Source organism: Anomaloglossus baeobatrachus, chromosome 4 (genome assembly GCF_048569485.1).
Source record: "Anomaloglossus baeobatrachus isolate aAnoBae1 chromosome 4, aAnoBae1.hap1, whole genome shotgun sequence".
In the NCBI taxonomy this organism is placed as follows: Eukaryota; Metazoa; Chordata; class Amphibia; order Anura; family Aromobatidae; genus Anomaloglossus; species Anomaloglossus baeobatrachus.
Window position 1 is genome coordinate 91,222,217 of NC_134356.1, and position 13,187 is coordinate 91,235,403.

General features: G+C 47.0%; 1 protein-coding gene across 1 annotated transcript in view; it reads right to left on the minus strand.

The window, feature by feature from the left end:
- Positions 1-13,187, minus strand: part of DDX46 (DEAD-box helicase 46) — a 209,277-nt gene that overhangs the window by 89,132 nt on the left and 106,958 nt on the right. Inside the window, exons 12-13 of the mRNA XM_075344461.1 lie at positions 12,134-12,212; positions 662-744 (exon numbers count right to left, since the gene is read on the minus strand). Of these exons, the coding sequence (XP_075200576.1) occupies positions 662-744; positions 12,134-12,212 (162 nt within the window). The remainder of the gene's footprint in view (positions 1-661; positions 745-12,133; positions 12,213-13,187) is intronic.

Sequence of the window (13,187 nt, forward strand, 5' to 3'; positions counted from 1 at the left end):
GGAGAATGAAGATGGCCGAAAGAGGCGGCACCGGCACCGAAGAAAAGAGACGCCCATATAACCCAACACCACCACATCGACCGTTTAGGTGAGTATTATAAAGTGATTTTTACGTTCCACACAGCGGCCTGGGCTCTTGTATACAGCATGTTAGAATGTTGTATATAAGAGTCCACTGGTGGTGGCCGCAGCTTATAGGCCCCAAATCTGTTGACAGGTTCCTTTTAACACTAGCAGTCCCAGAAATTTCGAGCTCCCCCTGAGGTCCCGAAAGAGGGTCAAATGACCCTTAGTCCAAACTGATCTAACTTGACTAGAAACTAAACGGCTAAACTCAATGGAAAACAACAACCTCCTGTGGTGCGACAGTAATGGCCTTAATTACAGAACAAAAGACGGCGATTACAGGAGGTTAGCTAAAATCCTTCAGGTCATTCGACCCGTCTCTGGGTTCCAAAGGTAGAAATGTTAAATGACCCCTCTCTAGGACTTCTAGTGTTAAGTTCCAACACTAAAAACTGATATGTACATGCAATAAAATGTATGTGGCATTGAATTCATGCAAGGTCATAACAAGAAACCATATCTCAACATAGAGGACATTACACAAAAAAAAATCCCTGCATTGCAACTACAGGCACTGTATAAAAAGATTCTTTACCTGTGGCTCAAAACCCATGTCAAACATTCTGTCTGCCTCATCCAAGACCACATATGTAGCTCGACGCAGGTTTGTTACTCGACCTGTACATCAGAAAGTCAGAGAGAAAAAAGAAAAGGTGGAAAAGAGTTAGGAATAAATGTCAGATGTTTTCTACAGCTTTTTTTTTTCTTTTTAAAATTAAATCTGTCAAATCAAAACAAAAGACCTATGAAAGTTCCCTTTACTAAGAACACCCCGTATGACTATACACTGTAAAAGGCCCTTTGGTATCTGGTTGGGTGAAGCCTACTCTCGCGTACCATCGCATGGCTAGGAGGACCTGTAAATTCAGCCCTCTCCAAGCACACATCTTAAAACTAAGAGTGAGGTGGAGCCTGGAGCCACGTCAGGCATTTTATGACAGCGGTCACCTAGGAAAGAACATATTAGAGATTACAGCGCATGTGTGGCAAGCAAAGAGCCCATAGTAAATGCTTCAGTAACTGTCCGCTGCTTAATTCAGAGAACAAATCACACATCTCAAATGCTACCGACAAAAAAATGCTACGCAGAGGATAACTATGTACCCAGATATGTTCTGAAGGGGGAATATGTCACCTCTCAGGTTTTATATATTTTTTTACTAGTTAATTAATAATGTAGTGTTTCTGATATCCAATCTTTATGACCTTCCATTAATATTTTAGACGCCATGTGGCTCAATTAATGTCTCTAACTAAAAAAAGTTTCTAAAACAGGGATCATATCTACCCCAGGTACATTACATGTGAGTCTGAACAGCACTGACATGTAAAGGCCATACTAGTTAACAATAGGCTAAAAACCACAATGTCCTCTAGTATCTTCAAACACCTTACCATCATCCTTCCAGCCGCTCCGTGCATCTCATAAAGTGCTGAAAAAAACCTACCTTCCGAGACCAGTCCTGGAAATCCAGTTCTATATTTCTTGCACGGAAATATTTTTTCCACAGAAGTTAAACAATGTAACAGTTTAGTAAGGGGTTTATTTTTGCAGAACACAAAGTGATAAAAACAGACAAGTTCAGCATGCAGATATCCATCAAATTCATAACATTACTCTTATTAGGCTAAAGCTATAGAAAAGGGGAGGTTATGACGCAGGAACACAAGTGTGTGCAGCCGACTAATGTGTGGGACAGAAATCAATGACAACTAACCAGTTTGTGAAAGGGAACCTGTCACCAGGTTTTTCCCTTCCAGAATTCTGTAAATAAGAGCCCAGGCCATACTGAACACCATCACTGATCATTCTGCCTTCAGATCCAAGCACGAGGCATGTGCTTGCTTGGAGATCCAGAACTAGAGCTGCTGCTTTCCCCTTGAGCATGGATTTGGTTTCCCCTGTTGCTGATCTGCAGTGTGTGCCACGGCTGTTGGATCTCTTCCAGTGCGGTTTGCGGTTTCACAAGAGTGAGATATCAGGTGATGGTGAAAGTGTTACAAAATGGAACCATCCTGACACCTCATCCAGATTGATTTAGATAATCTTCAAACATCCACATTTCATATACAGACCACTATTTTCAAACCAGTATCAAGTCTCCAGTCAAATTAAGAGGATGAGGTCAAAGCAGTGGAAACCATCAGCTGTTAAGCAGCTCAGGTCCAAGCTGTGGGGACCATCCAGCTGTTGAGGAGCTCAGGCCCAAGCTGTGGGGACTATACAGCTGTTAATGAGCTCAGGTCTAAGCTCTGGGAACCATCCTGGGTAGAGAGCAAAAAGGTTCTGGAATCAGGAGGAGGGGAGTGAGGGAAGGAAAGCATCAAGGTATTGCAGCAGTAACATTTTAGAGGTCACAACAGGTCCTCCTTAGAGCACATTAAAGAGCCATTTAAATAAATGCTTTGAATTTAGGCGCAAATAAGAAGTAATTTTGGATAGTTTCTTCATATTTTTATAGGTCATATTCTTCATATTTTTACAGCCTTTTAGCAAACTTTATTAGCATATGAACAGCACCCAAACTGCGAACTTGGACTTTTTAATTTTTTTTAAGTTTGTTTTAGAGTCCTGGACACCCGTTGTTTGGTATGAACCCAAAACTTTACCATTCGGGTTCGCTCATCCCTAGTGATTAAGCTTAAAATCCATGTGAGAATGGAACTCTATAATCCTGATATTCAGATGAGCATCACATAGAGAAATAATTATGAGTTCAAGCGTGTTCAATGTCTGCTCACCCGGAATAGCTGAGAGTAGCTTATACAGAGCAGTGTGAGGGACACTGAGGAATTGCCAATGAAACTAGGAGGGCAAAGACTGAGTTATCCCTCCATTAAGGATTATACATCCAATTTCAAAATAAGACCAGTTTCATCAGGTCTGAACGATTTATGTCAAGGGAATCTGTCAGTAGGATTCAGCCCTTCTACGCTGTCTATATGGGCTTGTAGGTCATAGGAAGCCGAATAAAATGTAACCTTGATAGCTGCGATCCAATGTCTTATTCCAAAGAAGAAGGGAATTTTGTTTACTTACCGTAAATTCCTTTTCTTCTAGCTCCTATTGGGAGACCCAGACAATTGGGTGTATAGCTTCTGCCTCCGGAGGCCACACAAAGTATTACACTTTAAAAAGTGTAACCCCTCCCCTCTGCTATACACCCTCCCGTGCATCACGGGCCCATCAGTTTTGGTGCCAAAGCAGGAAGGAGGAAACTTATAAATTGGTCTAAGGTAAATTCAATCCGAAGGATGTTCGGAGAACTGAACCATGAACCAAAGAACAATGAACATGAACAACATGTGTACACAAAAAAACAACAGCCCGAAGGGAACAGGGGCGGGTGCTGGGTCTCCCAATAGGAGCTAGAAGAAAAGGAATTTACGGTAAGTAAACAAAATTCCCTTCTTCTTTGTCGCTCCATTGGGAGACCCAGACAATTGGGATGTCCAAAAGCAATCCCTGGGTGGGTAAAAGAATACCTCGATAAAAAGAGCCGAAAAAACGGCCTCTTCTTACAGGTGTGCAACTGCCGCCTGAAGGACTCGCCTACCTAGGGCGGCATCTGCCGAAGCATATGCATGCACCTGATAGTGTCTTGTAAAAGTGTGCAGACTCGACCAGGTAGCCGCCTGACACACCTGCTGAGCCGTAGCCTGGTGCCGCAATGCCCAGGACGCACCTACGGCTCTGGTAGAATGGGCTTTCAGCCCTGAAGGAATCGGAAGCCCAGAGGAACGGTAGGCTTCAAGAATCGGTTCCTTGATCCATCTAGCCAAGGTTGACTTGGAAGCCTGCGACCCCTTACGCTGGCCAGCGACAAGGACAAAGAGTGCATCAGAACGGCGCAGGGGCGCCGTGCGTGAAATGTAGAGCCTGAGTGCTCTCACGAGATCTAACAAGTGCAAATCCTTTTCACATTGGTGAACTGGATGAGGGCAAAAAGAAGGTAAGGAGATATCCTGATTAAGATGAAAAGGGGATACCACCTTAGGGAGAAATTCCGGAACCGGACGCAGAACCACCTTGTCCTGGTGGAACACCAGGAAGGGGGCTTTGCATGACAGTGCAGCCAGATCCGACACTCTCCGAAGTGATGTGACTGCCACTAGGAAGACCACCTTTTGTGAAAGGCGTGAAAGAGAAATCTCTCTCATTGGCTCGAAAGGTGGTTTCTGAAGAGCCGTTAGCACCCTGTTCAGATCCCAAGGTTCTACCGGACGCTTGTAAGGAGGGACTATGTGACAAACTCCCTGCAGGAACGTGCGGACCTGCGGAAGCCTGGCTAGACGCTTTTGAAAAAACACAGATAGCGCCGATACTTGTCCCTTAAGGGAGCCGAGAGACAAACCCTTTTCCAGTCCGGATTGAAGGAAGGACAGAAAAGTGGGCAAGGCAAATGGCCAGGGAGAAAAACCCTGATCAGAGCACCAGGATAAGAAGATTCTCCACGTCCTGTGGTAGATCTTGGCGGACGTTGGTTTCCTGGCCTGTCTCATAGTGGCAATGACCTCTTGAGATAACCCTGAAGACGCTAGGATCCAGGACTCAATGGCCACACAGTCAGGTTGAGGGCCGCAGAATTCAGATGGAAAAATGGCCCTTGAGACAGTAAGTCTGGACGGTCTGGCAGTGCCCACGGTTGACCCACCGTGAGATGCCACAGATCTGGGTACCACGACCTCCTCGGCCAGTCTGGGGCGATGAGGATGGCGCGGCTGCAGTCGGACCTGATCTTGCGTAATACTCTGGGCAGTAGGGCCAGAGGAGGAAATACATAAGGCAGTCGAAACTGCGACCAATCCTGAACTAGCGCGTCTGCTGCCAGAGCTTTGTGATCTTGAGACCGTGCCATGAATGCCGGGACCTTGTTGTTGATCAAAGTGGAGAAGGAGAAGGGGTTAAACCCGCGCAATCCGCCAGATAAATTCAGAGGAGATGTTGATAATTCAGAACATTCTTTTATTCCATGGAATAAAAGAATGTTCTGAATTATCAACATCTCCTCTGAATTTATCTGGCGGATTGCGCGGGTTTAACCCCTTCTCCTTCTCCACTTTGATCTGCAAACACGTGGGGCCGCTGCAGCCGCCATTATCTGATGCTATCTATGGTGGTTGTGACCTCTCACAACCTGAATCGGTGAGTGTATTTTGATATATGCTAAACCGTATGTGTAATCTGGTAAAACCCTATCAGCGCTTCTCTTTTCTAGTTTCCATAGGGACCTTGTTGTTGTGCCGGGACGCCATTAGGTCGACGTCCGGCTTCCCCCAGCGGCAACAGATCTCTTGAAACACTTCTGGGTGAAGAGACCATTCCCCTGCATCCATGCCCTGGCGACTGAGAAAGTCTGCTTCCCAGTTTTCTACGCCCGGGATGTGAACTGCGGAGATGGTGGAGGCTGTGGCTTCCACCCACAGCAGAATCCGCCGAACTTCCTGGAAGGCTTGCCGACTGCGTGTGCCGCCTTGGTGGTTGATGTATGCCACTGCCGTGGCGTTGTCCGACTGAATTCGGATCTGCCTGCCCTCCAGCCACGGCTGGAACGCCTTTGGGGCTAGATACACTGCCCTTATCTCCAGAACATTGATCTGCAGGGAGGACTCTGGCTGAGTCCAGGTACCCTGAGCCCTGTGGTGGAGGAAGACCGCTCCCCACCCTGACAGACTCGCATCCGTCGTGACCACCGCCCAGGATGGGGGCAGAAATGATTTCCCCTTCGACAAAGACGTGGGAAGAAGCCACCACTGAAGAGAGGCCTTGGCTGTCCGAGACAGGGAGACGTTCCTGTCGAGAGACGTCGACTTCCTGTCCCATTTTCGGAGAATGTCCCATTGAAGTGGACGCAGATGAAACTGCGCAAATGGAACTGCCTCCATTGCCGCCACCATCTTCCCTAGGAAGTGCATGAGGCGTCTCAAGGGGTGCGACTGGGCTCGAAGGAGAGATTGCACCCCTGTCCGTAGTGAACGTTGTTTGTCCAGCGGAAGTTTCACTATCGCTGAGAGAGTGTGAAACTCCATCCCGAGATATGTCAGCGATTGGGTCGGAGTCAATTTTGACTTTGGGAAATTGATGATCCACCCGAATCTCTGGAGAGTCTCCAGAGCAATGTTCAGGCTGTGTTGGCATGCCACCTGAGAGGGGGCCTTGACCAGGAGATCGTCTAAGTAAGGGATCACCGAGTGTCCCTGCGAGTGCAGGACCGCTACCACTGTTGCCATGACCTTGGTGAAGACCCGAGGGGCTGTCGCCAGACCAAAGGGCAGCGCCACGAACTGAAAGTGTTCGTCCCCGATGGCGAAACGCAGGAAGCGCTGATGCTCTGGTGCAATCGGCACGTGGAGATAAGCATCTCTGATGTCGATTGATGCTAGGAAGTCTCCTTGGGACATCGAGGCGATGACGGAGCGGAGGGATTCCATCCGGAACCGCCTGGCGTTCACATGTTTGTTGAGCAGCTTGAGGTCCAGGACGGGACGGAAAGATCCGTCCTTTTTTGGCACTACAAACAAGTTGGAGTAGAAACCTTGACCTCATTGCTGAAGGGGAACCGGGATCACCACTCCTTCTGTTTTCAGAGTGCTCACCGCCTGAAGAAGAGCATCGGCTCGCTCGGGGGGCGGAGATGTTCTGAAGAAACGAGTCGGAGGACGAGAGCGGAATTCTATCCTGTAACCATGAGACAGAATGTCTCTCACCCATCGGTCTTGGACATGTGGCAACCAGGCGTCGCAAAAGTGGGAGAGCCTGCCACCGACCGAGGATGCGGTTTGGGGAGGCCGAAAGTCATGAGGAGGCCGCTTTGGGAGCGGTTCCTCCGACGGTCTTTTTAGGACGTGACTTAGACCGCCATGAGTCAGAGTTCCTCTGACCCTTCTGTGGCCTGTTGGACGAGGAGAATTGAGACTTGGCTGAGGTCCGAAAGGACCGAAATCTCGATTGCACCTTCCTTTGTGGAGGTCTGTTGGGTTTGGACTGGGGCAAGGACGATTCCTTTCCCTTGGATTGTTTAATGATTTCATCCAATTGCTCTCCAAACAGGCGGTCGCCAGAAAATGGCAAACCGGTTAAGAACTTCTTGGAAGCAGAGTCTGCCTTCCATTCACGTAGCCACATAGCCCTGCGGACTGCCACCGAATTGGCGGATGCTACCGCCGTACGGCTCGCAGAGTCCAGGACAGCATTCATGGCGTAGGACGCAAACGCCGACGCCTGAGAGGTTAAGGACACAACCTGCGGAGTAGAGGCACGTGTAACTGCATTAATCTCAGACTGACAAGCTGAGATAGCTTGGAGTGCCCATACGGCTGCAAATGCCGGAGCAAAAGACGCGCCTATAGCCTCATAGATGGATTTCATCAGGAGCTCTATCTGCCTGTCAGTGGCATCCTTGAGTGATGCACCATCTGCCACTGGAACTATGGATCTAGCCGCCAGTCTGGAGACTGGAGGATCCACCTTGGGACACTGAGCCCAACCCTTGACTACGTCAGGGGGAAAGGGATAACGTGTGTCATTAAGGCGCTTAGTAAAGCGCTTATCTGGAAAAGCTCGGTGTTTCTGGACTGTATCTCTGAAGTCGGAGTGATCAAGAAATGCACTCCGTGCTCGTTTAGGAAACCTAAAATGGAATTTCTCCTGCTGAGAAGCTGACTCCTCAATCTGAGGAGTTGGAGGAGAAAGATCTAACACCTGATTGATGGACGCTATAAGGTCATTTACTATGGCGTCCCCTTCAGGTGTATCAAGGTTGAGAGCGGCGTCAGAATCAGAGCCCTGATCTGCCACCTCCGCTTCATCTTCCAGAGATTCCTCATGCTGAGACCCTGAACACTGTGATGAAGTCGAGGGAAGCTCCCGGCGAGCCCGCTTAGCTGGCCTGGGACTGCGGTCCGTGTCATAGTCCTCACCGTGGGAGCTATGAGTCGCCCCAGGAGCACTTTGCTGCTCCAACCTAGGGGGGCCTGGGGACAATGATTCAACAGTGCCCGGGATCTGTGTTACTAGTCTGGACTGCAAAGCCTCTAGAATCTTAGCAGACCATCTATCCATAGACTCAGAAAGTTTGTCAGCAAATACTGCAAACTCTGTCCCTGTCACCTGGACAGTGGCAGCCGACTGTTCTACCTGGGCCGAGGGTCCCACTAGTGGCAAAGGCTCCGGCTGAGTGAGTGTCACAGGGGCCGAGCATTGCACACAATGAGGATAGGTGGAACCTGCAGGTAGCATAGCCGCACATGAGGTACAGGTTGCAAAGTAAACCTGTGCCCTGGCACCCTTGCTTTTTTCGGACGACATGCTGTTGTCTCCTTTTAGAGCAATCAAAGAGGGTATATAGCCAAGGCCACAGTGCGGCCGTACAGAGTAAATGTATACAAAAAAAGGAAATAAATATACACTTCTGCACCCAGGGGAGCAAGCACCTAGTAACAGGTGCTGCTTACCGACCGCCCTCAGCGTTTGTGTGACCACCAGATTCCCTGCCTGGGCTCCCAGCGCTGTTGGAGCTCGTCTCTGAAGAACCCCAGCGTCAGCCGTGCTGCTAGTAATGGCTGCTAGCGTTCTGAGAGGAAGAGGGAGCCGTGGGCGTGCACTAAAAAGTGCGGGAATCTGGTGCCCCACTGTGCACAGTGAGGGGGGAGGAGGATACAAAGTATGCTCCTGCCCTCAGCGCTGACGTTCCGTGCAGCGTCCCGCCCTTACTCCTGACTGGCAGGCCCGGGGGCGGGAATATGCGGCACTAGGCCGCAAAAGCCGGGGACTCGAGTTATAAGCGCGGCCGGCAAACAAGCGCGGCCAGCGCGGTAGTCCCGGCGCACCAACACACCCAGCAGCTGCTGCAGCGTGTATCAAACAGGCGCTCTATGCGCCGTCCCCAAGGGGACACAGAGTACCTCAGAGTAGCAGGGCCATGTCCCTGACGATACCCGGGCTCCTGTCCAGCAGATTCCCCCAGGGGCTGCGGAGGGAGCGCGGTCCCAGTGCCTGGAGACCGTTTAGGATCCCACTTCACCCAGAGCCCTGTAAGGGATGGGGAAGGAAAACGGCATGTGGCTCCTGCCTGTGTACCCGCAATGGGTACCTCAACCTTAACAGCACCGCCGACTCAGAGTGGGGTGAGAAGGGAGCATGCCGGGAGCCCTGTAATGGGCCCTCTTTTCTTCCATCCGATATAGTCAGCAGCTGCTGCCGACTAACTTGTGGAGCTTGCGTGCATGTGTGCCTCCTTCAACACAAAGCATAAAAACTGATGGGCCCGTGATGCACGGGAGGGTGTATAGCAGAGGGGAGGGGTTACACTTTTTAAAGTGTAATACTTTGTGTGGCCTCCGGAGGCAGAAGCTATACACCCAATTGTCTGGGTCTCCCAATGGAGCGACAAAGAAATTCATGTTTTTGTATGTGTAAATGAGCTGTTGCAGGCCATGGGCCGGACACTGATCAGCAATGGCATCTGGCTTCAGAGCATATTTAAAGTAAAAGGTGAATTACTAGTGTGAGACACGTACCTAACAGAGAAAGGTAGAACTGAACTATTTCCTTACAAATACATTCTCTGCAGTACTCACAGCTCTGCTGTATTTCAGCATTATTACAATACGTGTAGATGTGTCAGTTATAATCACACACAGCTCTGCAGTGAGATCAGGAGAGCGGAGAGCGGCTAAAACAAATTATAAATGCAACCTTTATTTATAATAAGCTCTGGTGGCAGATCCTCAGGGAGATCTATTTCCAGCCCAGATATCTTAACAGCTCATTTACATATATGCTTCTTCCTTCTGCTCAGGCAATGTTCCCCAACTCTAAGGACTGTTTTTTTTCAGCAGGACTAAGCGCCATGCCACACAGTGAGGTCAATATCAATGTGTGGATGAAGGACCACCACATCAAAACACTGTCATGGCCAGCCCAATCTCCAGACCTGAACCTCATTGAAAACGTCTGGAATGTAATCAATAGGAAGATTGATAGTCACAAGCCATCAAACGAAGAAGAATTGCTTATATTTTGGCACCAGGAATGGCATAAGGTCACCCAAAAGCAGTGTGACAGACTGGTGGAAAGCATGCCAAGACGCATGAAAACTGGGATTAAAAATCAAGGCTATTCCACAAAATATTGCTTTCTGAACTCTTCCTGAGGTAAAACATTATTAGTATTGTTGTTTCTAAATGATTGAACTTGTTTTATTTGCATTATTGGAGGTGTGAAAGCAATGCAATTTTTTTTTTGTTATTTTGACCATTTCTCATTTTCAAAAAATAAATACAAAATGTATTGCTTGAATATTGGGAGACGTTGTCAGTAGTTTTTAGAATAAAGGAACAATTTACTGAAAAATATACCTATAAAAGAGAAAAATCAGAAAAACTGACAATTTGGAAGTGTGGTCTCAATTTTTTCCAGAGCTGTAGATGGCTTAGTTGGGATGATCCTACTGACAGATTCCCTTTAACGTATGCAGTTTGCATTTTGAAATCTGGTGACCAATCCACAATATAGGGGTTTCCCTGGAACAAAACATTGCTGCCACTTTTCAGCAAATAACTTATGGAAACGTTTGATTAGACGCTCACCTCAATACAGTGCTGCAGTCTACAAAATCTCTATATGGAAGCACATTGAAATAGTTTATTACAAGGTTTCAGTAGTGTGGATGCTGGAAAAAAAATAGCCATATTTGCTAAATCTCAGAGTGTTCCTTGCAGTTAAATTTACTTTTAGTAGAAGTAGGCAAGAAAAGGAATCAATTTAGAGAAAAAAATAGGTTTGTAGTAAGAGACCTGAATTGTATAACTTCTCACACATATCAGGGTTTGTGTAAAGTGGGGGAGAATATAGACAACAGCACTGAGAATTACAACTAGAAATCTGTGGTGTAAGCTGGTGATCTAAATTAGCAGGGTAAAAGGGTTTTGATCTCCTTTACTGACTACCTGGCTAGTCAATTTTTTTGCTTGCAATAAGCCTTAGGCTATGTGCCCACGGGACTATGTACCCGCGGATATATCCGCAGGTTTCCCGCAGCTGATCCCCGGAATCCGCAGCAATGGATAGCTGCAGGATTCCAGCGAAATAGCTGCGGTAAACCTGCGGACATTCGTGCGACTTACCTGCAGAAGTCCTGGCCTCCATCTCCATAGTGGAGAGGCGAAACATCTGCAGATATTTCTGCAGGAATAATTGACATGCAGTTATGTGCGGCTGCGGGACATCCGCAGCATATTCCGCAGCCGCAGATACTGCAGCAAGGACACAGCACACCCTATGTCCCATAGGATAACATGGGGAGTGTCTGTACTTGCAAAAACTTCGAGATTTATCTAAAAAGTCCAGATAAACTTGCAGGTTTTCCGTGGCAAAATCCGCGGGTACATTGTCACGTGGGCACATAGCCTTAGGAATTTCAGCTGCAGAATTGATAAAGCAATACCACTGTTTTCACATGCAGCAGATTTGTTGCAGATTTGTCTGGGTCTATCTTACTCATCTAAGTGGAATTTGCAGAACCAACACAATTCATTTGTGGGATTTTTTTTTTGTCACAAAGTTTTGCAACAAATTGCCACATTTGAGAAATAATTCTGTTTCCAGAGGGTTTCTTATCTGGGACCTAATATCTATTATTTTGAAGTACACCATAAAATTGGAGACAGGAGCAATAGACAAATTGCAATCATCCCACTTTAATTTCATTATGGGACACGACTGTCGGCATCAATGGCAGCTGTGTAACCCTTGTAACCTTTCCATTTTTGTCTCACAAGAATTTACTGGGAATTCGGCATTAAAGAAATATGGCCAGACAAGCCAACGTGCCTTTATAAATACGGGCCATTGCAGCTACATTTCTGTGCTCATTAGCAGGGGTCTTGGACAGGACATCAATGTTACAGCCCCTGTGAACTTTGAGTAAGAGATGTAAAACAAGTAAAAAATACATTGCAAAATGGAAATAAAATAGAAAACCTTTCACAAGAAATAATGACTCACCATTGTTTGCAGCTAACATGTCTATCATGCGGCCGGGCGTACAGACTATTATCTCTGCACCTCGCTTAAGTTCAGCAATCTGAAAAACGGGAAACGTAGTAAGGAATTACTATGAAGCCATCTACCAAGATGCGAAGTGGAAAAATTTGAACACTAAGGCTGTTTTTTTCAGCTGTTCACACAGGGCGGTTTTGTTGAGTTTTTTTTAGCATTGTCTTTGCCTTGGTTTTATGCAAATCCATGCTAGTAAAACATTGACTTCACAGTCCCAGCAAAGTCTATGAGATTCCTGAAATCTCATGGCGCACACACACAAAACATCTGCATTTTTTTCCTGACTTTTGTCAACCACCTTGGTTTTTGCTGCGTTTTTGCAAGAATTCCAGTGGTGAGGAGACTTTAAGCTACAATGTTCCTCTGGGAACTGCAAATTTCCCAGAGAAGCATTGCGACTTAAAGTCTCTTCACCACTGGCATGGTGTGTCAGTCACCTCAAGAATAGCTTCCCCTTTAGAACCTTAGTCTCTCATACAGCCAGATCAGATTTCATTCTTTGCACTGACGAGGCACAACCATCCCCAGAAACACCTTGTCTGCAAATTGAGGTTCTGATCTGGCATAAATCCTAAGTCATATGACAAGCCTCGTTAAAGGGTCACTTGACTTGTAGGATTGCGACTTCCAATAGGTGGCGCTAGAGTTTGTCTCCTTCCTAACCTAAGAGATTATTTGAAAGAATTAGCATGTCAATTCTTTCATCGTTTTTACAGTGGTTTTTTAACCCGTACAAAATACATGAGGAAGTGCAAAACCGCGGCAAAAGAACAAGACAAAACCACAGGTTATTTCCTGGGAAAATCTGAGGTTTTGCTGCAGAAAAAAACTGAGCAAAAACACTGTGAACATAGCATAATACTGGTAATAGATTCTTCTCTTATTAGAACATCTCCAGCAACATTAAATTCATACCTGAGGAATAACAACAATTCTGGTGAATATATAACCTGTATCTCCTCCTCTGCAGGCTCCATGTATGTGTCAGTTTTCCTGGAGC